The sequence below is a fragment of the Bos indicus x Bos taurus genome, chromosome 3, assembly GCF_003369695.1.
Source record: "Bos indicus x Bos taurus breed Angus x Brahman F1 hybrid chromosome 3, Bos_hybrid_MaternalHap_v2.0, whole genome shotgun sequence".
Lineage (NCBI taxonomy): Eukaryota > Metazoa > Chordata > Mammalia > Artiodactyla > Bovidae > Bos > Bos indicus x Bos taurus.
Window position 1 is genome coordinate 82,909,461 of NC_040078.1, and position 23,209 is coordinate 82,932,669.

Sequence of the window (23,209 nt, forward strand, 5' to 3'; positions counted from 1 at the left end):
ATCTGGTTATCTTTAGAGAATGCAAAAGTAGGAAAAGCGTAGAATATAAAGCTAATCATTCCAATCTTTTTTCTTCACCACGACACTCTAGTACTTGGTTTAAAACATTTTTTAACTGCATAAATGCTCAGATACTTGTCCTTAAAAATCACTGATGCTACCAAATCTTTTTCTTGTATGTATAAGGAAAAAGATGTTTATGTTAAAAAGGAGGGCCATAAAATATATATTCATATTTGCATAGGATACACAAAAATTAACAAATTTAGAGAAAAGGGAGAAAACTTGGCAGATGGGAGACAGGTGTGAGAAATTCTTCATTTTATATTTTTTAATTAAAGAATAAGCTGCTCAAGAAATAATCTAGGCTGGATATAAATCCATAAACTTAAAATTTCCCTACATTTAATGCCTAAAACTAAGGGATTTAAACTTGGAATTATCTATAAAAAGGCAGAAAAATATAGACTTTCGTATTTATGTTCATGGTAGATCAATCAAAACCACTCTTTTCTCTCCCCCTACATATATCCTGTGATCCAATTAATATTCCATATTATCACCAGCGGTTAAGCAAAACGAATACATTCAAACTGTTCTTTTCCCCTTATCAATAGTTCAGTCATGTATTAGCTTCAAATCCAACATCATGCTAGTAAATAACCAAACAAATGTGTTTTTAAAACTATGACTACTATGAAACCCTTAGCTAACACTTACTGTACAGTAAGACTCAAACCAGCCAAACTGGAACGTCCATCTTTCTAATCAATATGAGTACTGCCTTAGCTGGACTTTTCTAACATTGTTTTACCGATTTTGTTTATAAAAAGATATTAAAAAACAGATCTGGAAAGGTATAGAAGAGCTAGGTAAATTTGGTAGTTAACAATATACAGGAGTATTACTATTTAAGGCTCAGACAGTTCTAGGTCATATTTACAAAACAAAAATTATTTGACATACAAGCTATCTAACAATAGTCATTTACTCCTCTTTCCAAAAGCCAGTAATAAGAAATGCTTGTTTAGCTTTTACTACTTGGGGATAAGAAAGAAGAGTCAAAAGTCTGCATGGTCCAACAAAGCATTTTCTTAACTTGTCTATATGGATGCCCTAAATTATATTAAAGCATTGATTAAAGTTTTCATTAAGAATCATTAAGACTAAACCAATATAGGCTTAGTGCTATTTCATTGTATTGTCTCCATCACCATAGATAATAATGACAAACACTAGTTAAGCATAGTTATTTTCATATCTATAGAAAACTTTTAAAATTATTCACAAAAACACAAATATAAATCTCTGATGATTGAAAACTGCAAATTGCTATCTGGTGTTCCTACATGAGTACTAGGACTCATATTACAGAGAGGCATTTTATACCATTTAAATCATGTTGTTTGTTCACCCAAGAATATTCTGAACCAAGATTAATCAAACCAAGATTAATTTATAATTCAAAATCAATTCTGTTTATTGTAGAACAACTTAGACTTTATGGTATTTTTCCCAAGTGGCATTACACAGCTCTGTTCACTCTGTGATAATTCTCTGTGCTATGCATTTAGAGGAGAAGGCAATGGCACCCCACTCCAGTACTCTTGCCTGGAAAATCCCATGGATGGAGTAGCCTAGTAGGCTGCAGTCCATGGGGTTATTAAGAGTTGGACACGACTGAGCGACTTCACTTTCACTTTTCACTTTCATGCAGTGGAGAAGGAAATGGCAACCCACTCCAGTGTTCTTGCCTGGAGAATCCCAGGGACGGCGGAGCCTGGTGGGCTGCCGTCTATGGGGTCGCACAGAGTCAGACACGACTGAAGCGACTTAGCAGCAGCAGCAGCATGCACTTAGATTTCTTTTTTAGTTTTTAAAATTCTGATGATTTGGTAAGAGTAGCAGCTTCTACTGAAGCACATTTTAGCAAGTATCACTAGATACACTTCTGCACTTACGTGTTTGAAGAAACTGGCCAGAGTGAGTCAATTCCCATTTATTTCATTTTTCTGGTACAATATTTATTCATTGCCTCAAAAAATAGTTATTAGGCACCTACCAAATGGTAGGCACTCTTCCAGACTTATTATATCGAAGAGTGGGTTCTACTACCTAAACATACAAATAATACTGAAACAAATAATTTTAGATGTAGCTCTGTTATTTTGGTGATTTAGATAAAACTTCCTAATATAATTAATTAGAGAATACATCCTTACTAAAAAGCACCTCCTACTTACTGCAGTTCACATGTGTAATTCATAAAGGGTACATCTTTCACTGAGAAATTCACTTATCTATCAACATAATCACATTACATCATTCTAATAGCTTTAGTGCCACTAAGCTTTGAATTTACAAGGATATATTAAAATAATCACCACTGTATACACCTCCTAAAACCTGAAACTTGGAATTGGGGGCCTAGCAATCAGAAGAGACTAACATTTCTGTAATAAGGGTTTTTTTTAATCTTATTAGTAGAATGTTAATATTAAGGTAACACAATATTTGGAGAAGGAAATGGCAAGCCACTCCAGTATTCTTGCCTGGGACATAGACAGAGGAGCCTAGGTCACAAAAGAGTCAGACATGACTTGGCGACTAAACAACTAACAGTACAACAATACCTTAATAATAAAATATTCTCAGTATTTGTAAAGAGATAGAATCAGGTCACTCTGAAAGTATATCAGAAATAGCATGAAGCAATAGTTTCTGGTTTTAAGAAATCTTACCTTAAATATATGCACACACACACAGATACATGCCTGCATACATACACATATACATTATAAATGTGTATAAGATAATGTATATCCACTAGTCCTCTCATCCAAACAATTGAAACTCTGCCCTGTCCTAACTACTAACAATGAGAACCCACAGTTTAACATGGCCTCACTGCTAAATCTCATCTTAAACTCACTTTCTGGCATCTCAATATATAAAAAATAAATGCTTCTGTGCTTTTCAGAAGTTATCTAATTTCACCAAATTTTACCTACAAAGTCTCTTAAAATGAAATTATTTTCCATTCCCACTACCACCCACTTCAAGCTTCTATTGACTCGCCTGTGAAGTGTTGCAACATTCTCCCAATGAGCTGCTGCTGCTGTTGCTAAGTCGCTTCAGCCGTGTCTGACTCTGTGTGACCCCGTAGACGGCAGCCCACCAGGCTCCTGCGTCCATGGGATTCTCCAGGCAAGAGTACAGGAGTGGGTTGCCATTGCCTTCTCCCCCAGTGAGCTACAACCTTCCCAATATCGATTGTGTAGGCATTCGTTAATAACAGTGTGGATAACATGGATATTCACTGACCTGGCATCTTTGTAGAGTCTCTCAAAATATCAGATGAATAATCTCTTTCTACTGGTCAAAACAGCCGACCTAATAATCTTTTAATTTGCCTATTTTAGATAATGCTTAGAACACTATGAACAAGTTTCCATCTAAATCTCAAGTATTTATTTTTTTTTAAGGAGTCAATTTGACACATGGGAAATCATGTGTCACTGAAGACACAGGAATCAGTGCCACAAGATCACAACGCAGCAGAAACAGATTTACAGTGTGGTTCACATAGCACAATTCTAGAGTTCCTCCCACAGTATTAATCAGTCAACCGGAAATACTTATTAAAGTTTATATGCAAAGTATAGTGAAGGAAGAAAGTAGAAAGCAAAGCTGTTCTCTGGCTCGTACTTTAGTTGAGGTAATAGTCTACAAAAAATGCTAGGCTGTTTTATAATGTATCACTTAGTACCAGATTTTAATCTTGTGCTTTATCCATCTTCATAATTAGGTATTAATATTAGCTAACAAGCTATTACTAAAACAAAATACTAAACCACATTTCCAACTTGTCAAGCCCTGGAGAATTAGTGATCCATGTGCCACTCAAGTGATTAAGATGACTTTAAAAGTCTCTAAAAGCATCAACTGGGAAAATAAGAACTGATACCATGTAACAGTTACATTTCTCATTTATGCACTCTCAAAATTTTCTGAAATATAATCCTATACAAGTATGCTGCTGCTGCTGCTAAGTCGCTTCAGTCGTGTACGACTCTGTGCGACCCCATAGACGGTGGCCCACCAGGCTTCCCCGTCCCTGGGATTCTATAATTGATTCATTTTGCTGTACAGCTGAAACTAACAAAACATTATAAATCCAATTTAAAAATTTTGTAAATGCTGGCTCAGAAAATGATCAACAGGAAGGAAAAGTGCTCGCTTCGGCAGCACATATACTAAAATTGGAACGATACAGAGAAGATTAGCATGGCCCCTGCGCAAGGATGACACGCAAATTCGTGAAGCATTCCATATTTAAAAAAAAAAAAACAAAACAGGAAGGAAAAGAAGACTTTAAGAAATCAAAGCTAAAATAAATATTAGAAACCCAACTAAAATTCATGGAAACTTAACTAGAGGCTAAGAATTACTGAAATGCTAGAAATAATTATTAGACATTGCTCTTGTTGTCACTGAAACTTGTCTTAATTACATACTTAAAGCAAAATAATGTCACACTCCCCTTCAATCATTTTGTCATTCTAACCCAACTCCATTGTCTTCTTTTTCTTTTTTCCCCCTTTCTTTCTTTAAACATGTCTAACATTTTAAATTCTTCAGTACTGTTCTTGGAATTACTTGGAAGCTTGATCATTTATTTTGGTAGGGCTAGGATATCTAACAAGTTAGAGACAAAGATAAATGAAGACAGTGTATTATAAATTAAAATTCAGCAACAAAAATTATCTAACCTTTGACCACTGTATGTATTATGGACTTGTAAATTAGTAAAATATTTATTATTAACTTGGAATACCATAAAAGCATAGCTGCTTAGCATATCTCTGAATAATTAAGAGTTTGCTTCATATGGTAAGAAAGCAGTGCCAGCTCTTTATCCACAGTACCTCAAGAGGGAAATCCTTTATGCTGACATCTACAAAAGATTGGCAGTAATGAGGATCCATGTAAATCAAACTGTCATCTGCAAGGACAAAACAGAAGACAAGTAATTCAAAAAACACCTTATTATTACACTGCTTACAATCCAATTTCTATGTAGAATAGCTGAAAAAAATCTGGGAGTAACAGCTTGCCAGACTGATATTCATTGACTGAAACATAGGTTTGCACAGGACAGATTAACTTTTGCATAATCAAATATGCTTGTATAAGCAGAATTTTTATAAAGTGATGAGACTGTCATTTAATTTTTGGTGATAAAATTACTTTCACAAACACACAATTATATTCTACAGTTTGCATATGAAAAATGCATTGCACTACTTTATCCTGACAGGAAGAACATATTGCTTGTCATTTTATCATCAACTAGCACCACTAAAACTGGTATAAGGTAAATATGTAAATAGCAACTGTCAGAATATGGCAGCAATGTCTTCTAAAGTTTAGTAAAAATCAATGAATTATGCCTTGTTTATGCAATAACAGAAATTAAATATACATTTTACAGAATCCAATTATACTATGGACCAAATGACAAATGAATGGCTATGGCAGGACTGATGAATTTATAAGGTACTCATTTTGCTCCGTTACTCATCCTGTTTCTGGATGATCTTATGTTAACTTTCTGACTTTTAAAAGAAAACAAAGAAGAAATATACTTTACTAAACCACTAACCTTGAAATCCAGCAAAGTAATATGACTGTTTAGGTTTGCCACCGATAATACCCACACAATATTCAAGGCTTAAAATTCCCTGCCAAAATAAATTAATTCAGATTTAGGGTCAAGAGACAAACAACAATTATTCAAAACAACTAAATTTGTATTACTAGTAGTAGTCCGCAAATTTTTCACCATCAGTTTTATTTTTATTACATTTTCCCCCATGTTATGAAACCCTTCTGTCTACCAAACTATCTTCCATTTAACAACATTAAACAATTACTACGTGCCAGTTATAAACAACATAACTATGGAAAGGCAATAAACATTTCTGCCAAAGTCAAAACACATGGCCTGTCAGTTAGGTGGTGCAACTTTGCTGTGATCAATGTAATATTTTCATCACACTTTTTGAAATGCTAGAAATAATTATTAGCCATTGTTCTTGCTTTCACTGAAACTTGTCTTAAAACGACAAACTAAAAATCATTTTTAATCAGTGGCGTTCACTTGACAAAAATCTTGTGCTACTTCATTTGGAATAAAATCAGACTAATAAAAACAATCTAATCCAAGGAAAAGAATAATTATTTTTGTATTTAAAGTCAGTTTACTAATCATAAATATCAATGATACCTCAATAAATCATTTAGTAAGTTCCCTAAGCAGCTGCTTAAGGTGAGTCAAACAATTCTTTTTTAAAATTAATTAATTCATTTATTATTTTGGCTGTGTGGAGTCTCACTTGCAGCGCAGGGGACCTTTTGTTGCATCCCACCAGCTCAATCGTGCTGTGTGGGCTTAGTTGCCCCAAGGCATGTAGGATCTTAGTTCCCCTGTTGTTTAGTCACTAAGTCATGTGGGACTCTTTGCGACCCAATGGACTGCAGCCCACCAGGCTCCTCTGTCCATGATATTTCCCAGGCAACAATCCTGGAGTGAGTTTCCTTCTCCAGGGGATCTTCCCAACCCAGGGATCAAACCCCATCTCCTGCATTGCAGGAGGATTCTTTACTGCTGAGCCACCAGGGAAGCCGAAGCCCCCTTAGTTCCCTGATCAGGGATCAAACCTGCGTCACCTGCATTGCAAGGCAGATTCTTAACTACTGGACCAACAGAGAATAATTCTGGCCTAAATAATTCTATACTTTAAAAAAAAAATCATGTCCATGGAGTAGAGTCATTTAAAAATATGCCCAGTGGAATCAATTAATATCCATATTCTATTAATGTAGAAACTGTCAATAGCTTCTATATTAATTTTAGCATATATTATGGTAGAAAACACTAATAAAGTTTATGCTATAAACCCCCCAAAGTATTAAACAATAAACTTCCCTTCTCTTAAATGAGAGGATGTTTCAAAATCTAGAAGACACAAAAATAGACTGTGTGATCAAATGCTTTTTCCTTTTAACAAGTAAACAGAACAGTTTTGTTTAAACTTAATGATTTTCTTAAAAATAGTAATGTGGTTTACTGAAAAACACACAAAGAAAATATATCAAAAAGCAAAAATTTCTCAAAACACCAACACTCAGATTTCATCATTAACCACACTTAGGGGAATACCTTATTGACATCTGTCTATATTACATATATTCACATATAGATTTATAAATACAATTATATAAACATGGCATTATATAACAAATGCCACTGTAACATTTGTCATTCATGATCTCTTAAACATTTTCCTATCAATAACTATAGATCTATATTACAAGGTTTAATGGCTGCAAACTGTGTATACTTTGTGAAAATATCATAGAGGTGTTTTTTGTGGGGTAAGGAGAACTGCAACTTAAAAAATTAAACAGAAAAATCAATTGGGGCTTCCCAGGTGGCTCAGTGGTAAGCAATCTGCCTGCCAATGCAGGAGACGTAGGTTCAATCCTTGGGTCCAGAAGATCCCCTGGAGAAGGAAATGACAACCCACTCCAGTATCCTTGCCTGGAAAATCCCAAAGACAGAGGAATCTGGTGGGCTACAGTCCATGGGGTCACAAAAGAGATGGACCGGACACAATTGAGTGACTAAATAACAACAACAAAAATTAATTAAGATGCAATTATACCAAAAATCTTGATAATAATAGTTATTATTATTCTATGTTATTATCATTCTATTTACAGTACTATTATTCTACTGTGTTCCCCCAAAATAAAGATCTTTAACACAATTAGAGAGTGCCTTCAACCTGAGGCAATCTGATCAGCTGAAATACAATGTTTCTGATACAGAGACCCAGGAGAAAGTAAAAGTTCTAAGTCCCTCAAAATCGAGAGAAAAAAGAAAAAAACGCATAGCAGGAATCATCACAGACTATCAGAAAAAAGAGTGATTTTGGGTAATGGAAGAAAGACTTTGGTTCTTGACATCTATATTTCCTTTTCAACAAAATAGAGCAGATTTAGCAATAAACACTTAGAAGCAGATTAGGAGCTAAAATGTCATTACACATAAGAAGCTGTATCTGGAAACTTGAAACACTTTTCAGTTCCTAAAAAAGCTTTTTCACAGTTATCTAGTGGTGAGCATTGATTGAGCTGTATCCATGAAGCAATAAATAAGACTGAAGTAATCAGTCAAAGAAGGAAAGTCCTAATTTGTCTTGCTGAAGAAAGAGAACATATTGGATTTTCCTCATTCCAGGTCCTTTTAAAAATAAATAAATAAGTAAACTTCTTGTGGTAGGGACTGATAAAGCACCACACCAAATTTTTCTCCTCACAGAATGTAGCAGGCAATGGTACCATCTCCGAAACACCATGGAATTACCTTGGTTAATAAATTTAGATAATAGAATTGAATGGTGAATTTTAGAGAGTATAATGTACAGTAGTTTGGCAGGAAAAAATACAACGCTGACAAAGGATGAGGAAGAAGCACAGAGAGAGGAGAAGAGGGAGAGGGAGTGCGTGGGGAGGTGGGGGTAGAAGTGGAGGAGGAGGAAACAGAAGAAAAGTGAGCAGAAACCAAAGAGGAAGAAGAGGACGATTACTTTTCTTTTAGGTCTATTAGACACACTATTTTTTTCACTCCTAAATGAATAGCTCTCTACATGATCTCATTATGGCTTTTGACCCAGCCATCCTGTGACCAAGCACCACACCTAACATAACACCTACTTCACTCAGCCATTTTAGACATTTTTACCTGATAATCAAAAATCTTAAACATATTAATAGTTATTAATACTATTCTAAAAGTGGACTGTAGCATAAATTAAATTAGTAGGAGCTCAAAGAAATGTTACATTTTAGGAAGTCCAGATTCTACGGGAACATATGAAAAAAGGTCAGGTCTCTGTCAATAGTTTTATTATCTGAAGTTGAACATATCACTTAACTTTTGTCACTTCTGTTTTTTTTTAATAAAGGCAGTTGAGTTCCCAGCTAGTGTGAGGGCAAAATGAGATAAATCTGTATTACAAGTGTTATACAAATACCTGTCGAGCAACTCCTATATGCTAGGTACTAAGGATCACTTTAACAGCTAACCGTGGTTTATTTCACTACAATGCAGACTCCAGTGAATCACTCAAGAGGATTACACAGCCCTGCCATCTGATAACTGTTCTCAATGCCGCCAAACAGCGAAGCCCTCAGCCAGATGAAGCTATCTGCAGCCCTTTTCACCAGAAATGGGGTTTTAGCAAGTTGATTCCAAAATTGCCTCAGTTTCTGATCTTCTCATGGTAGTAGAGAAGGCAGGCAATCCATTTTAGATTTGGTTACAACAGAGACATAACAGCATGCCAGAAATCTCAAAGCCCCCATGAAATGGTTTATAACTTCTCATATTGCACCCAAAATTCTACTGAAGAGTCCACATGTTAGAAATCAAAGCCCCACTTTTATCTAGTGGATTCATAAGTTATTGGTTACAGTGGCGCCAATGGTAAAGAACCCACTTGCCAATGCAGGAGACCATAAGAGATATGGGTTCCACTGCTGGGTCAGGAAGATCCCCTGGAGAAGGGCATGGCAACCCACTCCAGTATTCTTGCCTGGAGAATTCCATAGATAGAGGAGCCTGGTGCACTACAGTCCACAGGGTTGCAAAGAGTCAGACAAGACAGAAGCAACTCAGCATGCACACACTGCTATTTTTAGTAACAAGTAGCCTGCAAATTTTTATTAACTATTAGGAAAAGCCAAGATATCAGCTAGAAGACTTGCATATACCATATATTGAAATGAACTGCTCTAGATTTTTAGAATCAGTACAATCTAGAGTGAGGATACATGTTCCACCTGTATACACTGGGATCACAGTATGGGACTATTATTGTGTTTCACGTGAGGTACAAATCTAAACTTTATTTCAAGATGAGTATATGCCATGACAGTCCATTCAAAGAGGAATTCCATCTCTGGCCTTGATTTTATTAAAACTATGCAAATAATATAAATACTAACTTTCAAACAGACTATTTCAAAAGGTAAAGTTTTGTGACAAGATAACCTAATTAGGTTCTTTTGAAAAAAAAAAAAAAATTATGTATCCTGAAATAGAACAGATTTGTAACTGGTTAATATAAGGAAAACAAAATTGGAACCTCCCCAACATTATCTTCATCATCTCTGTCTACATAAATAAGTATTCTTCCTACTTATGGACCTTATGATAGCACATGAAACAAAGTAGAAGATAATGCAGCAGTAATTTTTAAAATAGTTACCTAGATATAGTTTAATGTGGGTTTATGAATAAATAAAGGTACATACATTTAAAAATCACACATAAGAATAATGGGAACTATAGACTTATTTCAGATTATGATTATTGCTGCACTGTATCCCCTTGATTAGCTGCAAAGACTAAAAGGCTTTTTATTTTGTCATTGAACACCTTACTCTTCAAATCACACTGATCTTGTAATACTGAAATTTAAAATCTATAATGCCAAATTTTACAACCTACAACTATAAAATCATCAATCTGCAACTATAAAATCATTCCATTTCATAGAAAAAAGACTGCAAACCTTCTGTATTTTTCATGTTAGCTAGCATTGCCTTCAAAAAATTTTTAGTTCTTATTTCATACCTTTACAAAATCTAAATAGTCGGCATTGGTTCTTTCTCCACCAAGTCTAACAGGAACTAGAATAATAACAGCTTTGTCATTTGTATTATCAGAGGCCATGGAAGTGCACTGTTTATCAATTACATCAGAACTGTAAACTGAGAAAAAATACAATTAATACATATTAAATTTTATAAAAATAATTTTCAGAAACACTTGTACCCTAATTTTTCTCCCAACAATGGCCAGTCATGCAATTTCTAACATCATTAACAAGGTCTCAATGAGTTAAAAATTACCCACAACCTTTATGCATGCAATAGGTATTTATCAAATAACTATTATATGGCACTGAGTCTTCAGCAGTGAGCAAAATGGAGAAAAACCCCTGACCTCATAGAGCATATCCTCTAACACAGAGAAGTAGACAATAAATGAGTAAAATATAAGACAGATGGTGATAGCTGCTCTGAAGGAAAACAGAGGGGAAGAAAGATAGATAGGAAATGTTGAAATGGAGCACAATTTAAAATAAGCTGGTAGGGAACTCAAGACTTAAAGAAAGTAATAAACCAAGAAGTGCAGATACCTGGGGGAAGAGATTCCAGACAGAAAGATGAGCAAGTGCAAATGTCTTAGGACAGACGCATGGACAGCTTGTTCCAGGACCAAGAGGCCAGTGCCTCTGGAGGGACTGTGAGTCAGGGTACAATAGTAGATAATGAGGTTAGGAGATAAGGTTACAAATTGAGAGAGAACAAAGACAGATGGTAGGAAATTTAAAAGCCATTATAAAGACTTCAGTTTTTACTTTGAGTAAGATGAGAAGCCACTGAAGAGTTTTTTAGGAAACAAATGTCCTGATCTGGATTTATATTTTATCAGTGTGGTTCCTGTGTTTATTAACACAGGACTGCAGAGGGCAAGGGCTGAAACACAAAGAAGTTAGGAAGGCACCGCAAGAATCCAGCAACAGATGATGGTGGCCTGAACAAAGGCAATAATTGTCAAGATGCAGAATGGTCACAAGATGCTCATGAGGAGGTGGTGAAAAGTGATACATTAAAAATAATATACGAGAGGAAAAAGGAGTCATAGATGCTTGGCGTGGTTTTGATATAAGCAAACAGAGTAGGCGAGCTGCCATTTACAAAGACAGAGAAGACTGTAGGAAGGGAAAATACAGGAAGGAGAAACGGGAATTCAGTTTTAGACATGCTAAACTTGAGATATCTACTAGACATGCAAGCAGGGATGATAAGTTGGCAGTTAAGGACATAAAAAGTCTCTATCTGCAGACAGGTCTGAGATGGAGCTAAAAATTTGGGAACTGACAGACAGATGGTACTGTAAAGCCACGAGACTGAGTAAATCCAAATATGTACTCAGGAACTGTGCACCTCCCATGGTCAGTCTACACCAAAGCTACAGAAATGGAAAAACAGTTCTTTCCATGTTTTAATTCATCTTACTTTTGCCAAGCTACTCAGTAAAACTTCTGGTTATAAATCTCTAAATTCTCTCACTTTTCTGAGACAGTACACACATGACCATTTCTATCTTTGACTTTTCTGAACTAATACATACTCCAATCAAATGGGTTTTTCCAAAGGACTACTTCCTTCAGAAACAAATATTGTTGCAAAAAGACAAAGTAATAATATTCCCCTGACATATACAACAATTTCTTCCTTATCAAGTGCTTCTTACTCTTCAATTTCTTCTTACTGTTCTATTTCATTCAACACACATTTATTGAGGGCCAACTATTTATTGAAGCTTTCTATGCCAGGGAAATATAAAAGCAAATAAGATCCTTAATTCACAGTGTCTGCCTCAATGTTTTGGTATTTTTCCTCCACTTTCAACACAATGGAAGGGCTATAAAACAGTCCAATTCCATAACAGAGGCTCACTACAGTAGTGACTCCCAACCAAACAGTTCTGGTACTTTCCCCCAACACTGATCTACAAGGACTTACAGATAAGCACAAGGTATTATTAAAAGTGAATTACAAGTGCAATATTTAATATAAGTATTTCCACAATGTTACAGAACACAGAATAAAAAACTAGTTCTACCTGATAGGAGCTGGAAAAGGCTTCACAGCATGTTCTTAAAGAATGAGTAAAAGTTAATACAAAGATTTTAATAATAAGGGGCATTTTAAGCAGAGGCAATAGTATCAACAAAGACATGGAAGAAAGGTAATGATAGTATATCCAAGGAATGGTGTGCAGGTTGATGGTACTTTGGTGTACTAGCAAGCAAGACAGTTGACAGGCGATGCTGGAAATGTAGGTCAAAACAATTGGTAAAGGACTTCATGTGCTGTATTTTAAATGCTACAATAACTTGAGACTGGAGTTAACAGACAGTCATAGGTTTTCAAATTAAGGGACATGATCAATTTCTTTTGACAAAATGAATGAGAAATAGAAAAGAAAGATAGGGAAATCATGTTCAAGTCCTAGTTAGAGATAAGGGTCTGATCTGTATCAATGAGTGAAGAAGAGACAGATTTCAGAACCATGTTTGTTTTTAAGTATAATTTGTTAAGCCTTGGTTGACTAACTAGATATTAGCAATAAGAAAAGAGTCAAGAATAAGTAAGCATGCATGTGGACATGATACTATGAGTGAACAGAAAATAGAAAGCAAGAAAGGAGCCATGTACAGAGAGAAATGATAGGTTTAATTTTAAATGTGCTGAATTTGAAGTGCTTGTAGAACATCTACATGGAAATAGTTAAGGATGGCAGAAAATACAAGTTACCTCATATTAACACAAGTAGCAATGGCACCCCACTGCAGTACTCTTGCCTGGAGAATCCCATGGATGGAGGAGCCTGGTAGGCTGCAGTCCATGGGGTCGCTAAGAGTCAGACACGACTGAGCGACTTCCCTTTCACTTTTCATTGGAGAAGGAAATGGCAACCTACTCCAGTGTTCTTGCCTGGAGAATCCCAGGGACGGTGGGCTGCCGTCTATGGAGTCGCACCGAGTTGGACACAATTGAAGTGACTTAGCAGCAGCAGCAGCACTAGAAGTGCAGTGTTAAAGTCCTAGTATATAGAGCATAGTCCTAACTATTTAAAGCCATGGAAAAATATGTAATTACAAAGGAAAAGAATACAGAATGAGAGGAAGAGAAAATAACAGAAAGTGGATCTTCTAAAAACATCAATAAAAAAAGCACTAACGAAGATGGCGGAATGGCGGGGAATTAATTATTAATTAACTCTGGCTTCACCTAATTTCTAACCTCACAATCTATCAAAATGCACTACAGTAATATAAATTCTCCCTTTATAATTTTAAATATCAGTGTTCAGAATTTTAAATATCTACTTCAAATTACACAAACCACCTAGATATTGAGTAGCTTTGTGTTCTTTAATTAACAGTATGTGACACTAAAGACCAAAGCTGATTGATATCAACCAAAATGCAAAAGGCAAATTCATAAATTATTTAATGACTAATTGTTTACGTACATCCTTTGGCTTAATTAGAACTCTTAACACAGTATATTTTATTTTGTAAGATTTCCTACCTGAAAAACAAATATAGTATCTGGAAAATTCATGCACTTGTCTGAAAACTTAAAACTTTCATGTTCATATGGTTATAATCATGGCTTATCAGTCTTTCTTAAAAATCCAATTAACCTTAACAAAAGCCCAAACAAATGCATGTGTATTTGCCAACCATTATTTCCACACTATCAGCACTAGTCAGTTACCAAGGTACTCTCAAACCTCTTATAAACACCATTATATTAAACATAATTAAAGTATAACTTAACTTTCCCCAACATTAACATACTTTGTCCTGTTGAAAGCATTTCTGTAAAAAATAAACAATATGAGGTGGCTTATTTTGAAGGCACTTTATTTTATCAGGAAATTAAGGTTCTATTTTATCCCCAACAGAGTTTCAAAATTACTATAAATACTGGTCATTAAACAGAAGACCCAAAACATTAAAACAAAGCTACATTCAGGACAATACCTGCATCATGATCAGATGATTTACTGATGGACTAGTAAGAGACAAGTCAAACTGAGAATTTTCCTCCCTTGAAACAAATCCACCAATGAGGAGGTACTTGGCAGACATGCAGACCAAGTATATACTTATGTTAAATTTTCCCACCTATCTTTTTTTAAGTAGTCATTTTAAATACTGAAATTTCCCTCAAGAATTTATTTTAATATTGCAACTTATAAGTCATAGTATATATTCAATCAAGAAATATTTAATGAGTGCCTACACAGGGTGCCATGTTGGAACAAAAATGTGAAAACATGGTCCCCACCTTCATAATCATTTACAGTATAATTGGGATAAGCTAAATACTTTTGAAAAATCTAATTATAAATGGTGTTGAGACAACTGTACAGCCACATGCAAAAGAATAAAACTGGACCACCATCTTATACCACGCACAAAAATTAAATCAAAATGGATCATCAAAGATTTGAACGTAAGACCTGAAACCATAAACTCCTAGAAGAAAACAGGCAGAAAGCTCCTTGATATTGGTTTTGGTGATAATGTTTTTAACTGGGCATCATAAGGCAACAAAAGCAAAAATAAACAATGGCAATACATCAAACTGAAAAGCTTCTGTTACAGTCAAAGAAAATGTCAACAAAATCAAAGGATAACTTACTGAATACAAGAAAATATTTGCAATCACATATATGATAAGGGGTTAATATACAAAATATACAAAAATATTTGTATATAAAATATATAGAGACTCATACAATTCATCATCAAAAAAAACAAGTAATCCAATTTTAAAATGAGCAGAAGACCTGAAGAGACACTTTTCCAAAGAAGCCATATAAATGGCCAACACATACATGAAAAAGTGCTCAACATCACTAACCATCTGAGAATGCAAATCAAACCACAATGAGATACCATCTCGCACCTGTTAGAACGGTTATTATTAAAAAAGACAAAAAACAACAAATGTTGAGGATGTGGAGCAAAAGGAACCCTTGCGCACTGCTGGTGAGAATGTAAATTAACATGGCCACTATGGAAAACACTATAGTGGTTCTTAAAAAAAATAAAAATAGAACTACAATATGATCTAACAATTCTACTTCTAGGTATTTATCTGAAGAAAACAAAACCACTATGTCAAAAAGATAAATGCATCCCCTTGTTTTCTGCAGCATTATTTACAATAGCCAAGATATGGAAACCACCTAAGTGTCCATCAATAATGAATAAAGAAAATGTGGTGTATGTATATGTTTATAAATATATAAGAATATTATTTAGCCATAAAAAAGAATGAAATCTTGCCATTTGTGACAACATGGATAGATTCTGAGAGCATTATACTAAGTATAATAAGTCAGACTGAGAAACACAAATACTGTATCATCTCACTTATATGAAGACTCTTAAAAAGCAAAACAAAATGCATAAAACACCAAGCTCATAGATACAGAGAACAGACTGATGGTTGGCAGAGGTAGAGTGGGGGGACAAAAAGAGTGAAGGGGGTTAAAAGGTACAACTCCTAGCTATAAGATAAATTACAAGGATGTAATGTACAGGAAGGGGACTATAGTTAATAATATTATAATGTATATTTAAAAGTTTTCATCACACACAAAAAAATTTTTAACTATGTATGGTGCATCAGAGAATGAGATGACTGGACAGCATCACCGATGCAATGAACATGAACTTGGGCAAACTCCAGGAGATGGTAAGGGACAGATAGGCCTGGCAAGCTGCAGTCCCTGGGATCGCAAAGAGTCAGACACAACTGGACAATGAGAACGGAATGGACAGACTGGATGGTGATGGATGCTAACTAGACTTATTGTGATCATTTCACAATATATACAAATACTGTTGTACATCTGAAACCAATGCAACATACAAATTTGTATATATAAATACAAATTATGCTGTACATCTGAAACTAATGTAATGCTATATATTATACCTAAAATTTTAAAAAGGTCTAACCAAATAAGTGGATGAAAAGTAAAATCATATAATAGATTCCTCACCTGTACAATCTTGTGCAACATAAATAGTGATTCCTTTTAAGTCTGGGTGTCTTGCTTCTTCAACTGCTTTTCTAAGAAAATAATAAGGATTATCCTTTAAAATCCTAACACTTCCAGTTAATAACTAAAGATTTCATTTAAAGAAAAAGAAAGCCAACATTTTCTAGACTTTCCTATTTAACCTTTAGTGCCTGCTTTCAAAACTATTACCTGAATGGTATTTTTTAAAAATCACGTCAATTTTTTCAAAGTAGAATATTACTCTAAATTACTCAAAGAACATAAAAACATAAGTTTAAAATTTTAAATTCTTGGGTATAAAGGCATGAACCCTACCCAGTCCTCCCAAAAGAATTTCTCTCAAACTCCCCTGGCTATATTAAATGCTTTCTAAAAAGTGCTATTACAATACGCTTCAAGGTTTGCTTCATATTAACTTACATTAAATGAAAGTGAAAGTCGCTCAGTCGTGTCCGACTTTTGCGACCCCCTGGACTGTATAGTCCAAGGAATTCTCCAGGTCAGAATACTGGAGTCGGTAGCCTTTCCCCTCTCCAGGGGATCTTTCCAATCCAGGGAGAATACTGGAGTGGGCAGCCTTTCCCTTCTCCAGGGGATCTTTCCAATCCAGGGGATCAAACCCAGGTCTCTTGCATTGTAGGTGGATTCTTTACCAACTGAGCTATGAGGGAAGCCCATTACATTACTGATTAGCAAAATATGATTGTTCTCTAGTACATTTAAGGAAGTTTTTTATCTTTTCTTTAAACAATAGCATGACTTTTTTCCTTCATTCAAAAACCTATAGGACCTGAACAGATGAATTTCCTACTTTCAAGTCTTAGAATTCTGTAAGTAAAACTGCAAATTGAAAATTTTTTCCAAGTGAATATAATGCTCTCAATGGTTCACAAGATATAAAAAAAAAAATCATAATATCTGTAAAAGTAAATTACACAAATTGTAGAAAAATAGATACATTTATTTAACTGTATCTGTTTTGTTTTTACTTTAATATGCCTTATTTTGCATGTTTTTATGTGCTAGTATAAAAGAGGGATGGAAAATTATGCCCCACAGTTCAAACATGAGCTGAGGCCTGTTTCTGTACAACCTGAGGCTAAAAAATGGTTTTTAGTTTTCAAAGACTGTAAAACAAAAAAAATTTTTTTTAATGAGAAAAATGAGCAATAGAGACCTTATAGAGCCTGAAAAGCCTCAACTATTTACTATCAAGTCTTTTACATAAAAAGTGCCCTGATCCCCGGGGATATAGAATGTAACATCTTAAAGAGCAGAAACTATGCTTTTATGATTATGTTTTTATAAATGTCATACTAAACTGGACTTGATATTATTCTTAATAATCCATTTAATAACATTAGGCAAATATTTTTTCAACTGCAAGCATTTGGCCTATAAAATATAAATCTTTTAATATGCAAAAAAACACTGTAATAATTTGGATTTTGTATATTATTCTAAATGGACTAAATTTACTATAACATGCTGTAATTTGATGATATTATTAATGGTTCAGTTAATAATAATGGGAAATATAACAAATAAGATAATTTTTTTAAAACTTCAGTAGTAAATGGCACTATAAACCTGAGGTATAGTGAAATTTGACTTTCAACTTTTTTCTAAGTACTCTGAACATCACATACCCTTTACTTTTACTATGATATAATTATATTAATAATCCCATACATTTACAATTCACAAGAATTTGATGTGTGCAAAGAAATGCTGGAAACATCAATTTTAGCTCTTGACATTTCATTACACTATCAGTACATTATAGCCCCCAGGTTACACTGTTTAAAAAAAAAAACTATAATGTCATGCATGTTCCAAGGTTGAAAGAGTTGTTAGTTTTCAGAACATTTCAATAAGGTAGTCTAGTGAAAACCTGGTTAGAAAGAGATCTTGGATATCCATACCTATGAGCAAAAGAAGAAAACTTTGTTAGTAGATAAATTAAATGTGACTAGTGTCACAGTATGTCTTATCTTTTCCCTAATAGCAAATGGAAGTTCCTTTATAAATATTCTCATACAGTTAGATTTTAAAAGTTCTAATAAGATATATGCACTGCAAAAATCAGTATCTCTGAGCCTGAGGACCTCTGTCATGAGATGGAAGACTTTAAAACAGTTTTACCTTAAAATGTGAGCAACAACAGCCGGTCCATACCAATCTCCAGCTTTTTTCCCAGACTTCTTTCCATATGCTATTAGCTGATGTAAACCAAAGAGAGCCAAGGGGGAATCACCAAACCAAGAGATGATTTTCCGGTGATAAATTTCATTTTGCATCTCACGATCATCAGAATATCTCTCCATTTTTTCCTTCAGAGAAATTGTTGGGGTTTTGAGTTCTCTTTCCCCTGAAAGCGATGCTTCAAATGATGCAGTAAATTTTTTTACAGTGTTGGAAGTCCATGATTCAGAGTCTGAATTTTCAATGTTCAAAGCATCTGGCCAGGTCCAAGCTATAGTAGTTACAAAGCAAATTATTCAGATCTTTTAAATAGTTAGACTTTAACAATTCTACTCAAATAAGTATGCAGCATTTAAAGATACGTGAGTTACTAAACTAAAATAATAAAGTCAGAAAGTAGATTAATGGTTGTATATGGGGAAGGAGGAATACTGGGAATGACCACTATTAGTATGGGCTTCCCTTACTTAGCATAGCATAGCATATAGCTCAGCTGGTAAAGAATCTGCCGACAATGCAGGAGACCCCAGTTCAATACCTGGGTCAGGAAGATCCCCTGGAGAAGGGAATGGCTACCCACTCCAGTATCCTTGCCTGGAAAAATCCAGAGGAACCTGGCAGGCTATAGTCTATGGGGTTGCAAAGAGTTGGACACAATTAAGCGACTAAGCACAGCACAGCACTATCAGCATGCGGTTTCTTTGGGGGAAGATGAAAATGTCCTAAAATTAGATTATGGGGATAATTGTAAAATTTTGTAAATATACTAAAAACCACTGAAATATTGTTCACTTTAAATAAGTGTATTTATAGTATGTACATTAATAAAGGTGCTTAAAAAAATAAAGGTACTTAATAAAGGTACAAGCAGAAAAAACATGCTAATTTATCAATGATGCTTTCTTTAGAGTTGAAATAATATTCCCCACACTTTTCTGTAGTTTCTAAAAATTTTTAAATGGGAATATATTACATATAATCAGGAAAAAATTACCAAAATGAAAGAGAAAAAAATAGTAAACTTAGGTACAAATGGACATTTCAATATGTTTCCCTTTCTTTTCTTCTTTTTTATAGTACTAAGATGGGATAAAGACTTTTTACATTCCATTACCAATACTGCTCACCAGATCTTGACTACCCAAAGGCACAATAAATATATTGAATATCATTCACAGTATTCATGAGAGATTCATTTCAGAAAATGTGTTTTGTTTTGGTTATACCTTAAAATAAAAGTTTGACCGTGGAAGTTTAATATTTCTTTTCAAGGTTTTTTTTTTTCCTCATATACTCCTTTCAAAATAATTTAATTATTCTTTGGGGAATAATATCAATTCTCTAGTAAGTGAAGTTAATAAAGTCATTAGAGATCAAAGGTCCCCCCACACAAAATCAACTATATCACTACCTCATTCTTTTTAATAATAAGACAGTCCCCAAACATTCATGCAATTTTAAGTTAGCCAAATGAGTCACAGGTTCAGAGGCCAAGTCAGGACTGTGAAAAGTGTTCCAATTTGTGTCCATGTTTGCAGGAGACTACAAATGAATCATCCCAGGAAAAGCTGAAAAGTTCCTTTCCTTGCAATATCTACACCATTCTGGAATAAATATTCTCTCTAAATGATCTCATCAATAATACCTATAGAAAGGTTATTAAATATTTGCTGGGCATTGTAAAAAATTATCTAACACCTAAAAAAATATAATGATACTTAGTAGCAACCAGATACGATAGCCTAAAACGGTAAACTAAAATCTTCCTACAAATGTACATATTATGTAAAAATAAACTAGTGGAAATGTTAAGAAAGGTGGCACATCAGAAAAAATAGATATATGTAAGTTAGGTATCAATGACATTTTTTAGAGTCTAAAAGTATGATGACTTTATTTATTAATAGAAAATAACAATCAATTTAACTGATTATAGCCACACGACTGAGCGACTTCACTTTCACTTTTCACTTTCATGCATTGGAGAAGGAAATGGCAACCCACTCCAGTGTTCTTGCCTGGAGACTCCCAGGAACAGGGGTGCCGGGTGCGCTGCCGTCTATGTGGTCGCACAGAGTTGGACACGACTGAAGTGACTTAGCAGTAGCAGTAGCAGCCATATTTATAAAAATAAAAATAATATTAAAGCATTACTGATGATATGTAGAGTGAAAAATAAAGAAACCAATATAAAACTTCTTAAGATTTAAATAATATAAAAATATTTTAATGTAAAAATATTAACTGCACAATAATTATCTGCTCTGTCATTGCTGCCAGAATTTACAAACTGCAGATAATCCAGAGAGTCCAATTGAAAAGAACTAAATAATAACAAAAACAAAAAAATCCAAAGACTACTAAAACTTGAACTTAATTCATAGTGGGAGCCATGAATAATATTTACATTCAACCTGTATTTTGGAAAGGTGAATCATGAAAGTTAAAGTCATACTGGCCCAATTCAACAAAGATGTTATGTTACTTGCTAAATAAGTTACAACTTCAGAAGACATCAGAGAGTCAAGAAAGTTAACATCCGGGAATTTCATTCAGTTTGCTAGAATGAAATTTGAAGCTAGACTTCAAATTTAAACAACAGCAATAAAACCCCCAAAACCTAAAATCTGATTTACCTCTACCAAGAAAGTGAAGTATGAGTCCTTGAGCCAGTAGCATCTGGCCAGTTCTTAATGTACACCCCCAACCACAGTCTGTTGTCAAAGCTGAGCCTTCTATTTGAGGAAATTCTTCCCTGTAGGTAAGCCATATTCTTGAAATGAAATCTTTACGAAATTCTTCTACATTTCCTGCAATTACATGATCTTCTATTGTACACCCTGATCTTGCAGGTAAGAGTTCATTTTCATCTACAAAATAAAAATATAAAAAAATATATACAAAGTAATACATAAATATATACAAAAAAATGTCAGTAATGGTAATATATTCCCATTACTGTTCATATGGAGTATGGCACAATCCAATTCTTTCTTCAGATTTAAATGAAGATAAATCTTACATTCTGTTCAGGCTGTTATGAAAATCAAATAAGAATGAATGCGGAAATGATTTGTACACTTTGGTACTAACTAATATAAGATATTATCAGTAATTCTGTTAACAATAACATTCTATATTCCAAATACAATCAACTCTAATGAGATAATATAAAAATATGTTTCCTTTTTGCCTCACTTGGCTCAATATACAGGTATTAGTACTCTCTAAAATGAGATTTACAAATAAAATATCATAATTTGCCAATATGTAAAAAATGTATATAATCATATGATAACTATATCATATTATAACTAGCTCAAATAAAATATAGATGTATTTATTGTTAGGAACATTTATACTCAAATTATAAAACCAAAACTAATAAGCTAATGGCATTATCAACTCAATGGATATGAGTCTGAGTAAACTCCAGGTGACAGTAAAGGATGGGAAAGCCTGGAGTGCTGCAGTCCATCATCAGGTAGCAAAGAGTCAGACATGACTGAGCAACTGAACAACAACAACAAATAAAATTATTAAGTATGTTATTACCCAATCATGTTAAAATATATTTTTTAATTCTTGCCACTCACATATGTAATTTGTAAAAGCCTTTACAAATTGATTCTCTCTACTGCAAGGAGATCCAACCAGTCCATTCTGAAGGAGGTCAGCCCTGAGATTTCTTTGGAAGGAATGATGCTAAAGCTGAAACTCCAGTACTTTGGCCACCTCATGCGAAGAGTTGACTCATTGGAAAGGACTCTGATGCTGGGAGGGATTGGGGGCAGGAGGAGAAGGGGACGACAGAGGATGAGATGGCTGGATGGCATCACTGACTCGATGGAACTGAGTGAACTCACTGACTGAGTGAACTCCAGGAGTTGGTGATGGACAGGGAGGCCTGGCGTGCTGGGATTCATGTGGTCACAAAGAGTCAGACACAACTGAGTGACTGAACTGAACTGAACTGAATACAATTTCTATGTGAAAACTAGGGTCACTATTTGCCCAATAATTTATAAAACACCAGTGCTCAGAATGAACTAACATTCCCTGATCTTTCCAGAGAGAAAGTCTTAGTCATCTTTTCAGCTTCTGCATGCATACAGTACCTAGCACAAACAGATCCTAATAAATGTTGGCTGGTTTGGGTGAATGGATGGATAGGTAAATAAATCTGCCTATAACTCTCAACTCCAAGGAGTTTAATTTTTAATGCCATTCTGCAAGATGTTAAAG

At 34.4% G+C, this 23,209-nt stretch overlaps 1 protein-coding gene and 1 non-coding gene across 6 annotated transcripts in view; one reads left to right on the plus strand and one right to left on the minus strand.

Annotated features, from left to right (window-relative positions):
* ATG4C (autophagy related 4C cysteine peptidase) overlaps positions 1-23,209 on the minus strand; it is a 95,906-nt gene that overhangs the window by 26,779 nt on the left and 45,918 nt on the right. For all 5 annotated transcript variants that reach the window (XM_027537045.1, XM_027537046.1, XM_027537043.1 and 2 more), the window contains 6 exons: positions 21,601-21,834; positions 18,905-19,235; positions 16,739-16,809; positions 10,709-10,845; positions 5,666-5,744; positions 4,929-5,005 (listed from right to left, as the gene is read on the minus strand). In XM_027537045.1, the coding sequence (XP_027392846.1) occupies positions 4,929-5,005; positions 5,666-5,744; positions 10,709-10,845; positions 16,739-16,809; positions 18,905-19,235; positions 21,601-21,834 (929 nt within the window). The remainder of the gene's footprint in view (positions 1-4,928; positions 5,006-5,665; positions 5,745-10,708; positions 10,846-16,738; positions 16,810-18,904; positions 19,236-21,600; positions 21,835-23,209) is intronic.
* Positions 4,233-4,339, plus strand: LOC113890666. The gene has a single exon (XR_003510612.1). It is a non-coding gene; the product is annotated as a U6 spliceosomal RNA (small nuclear RNA).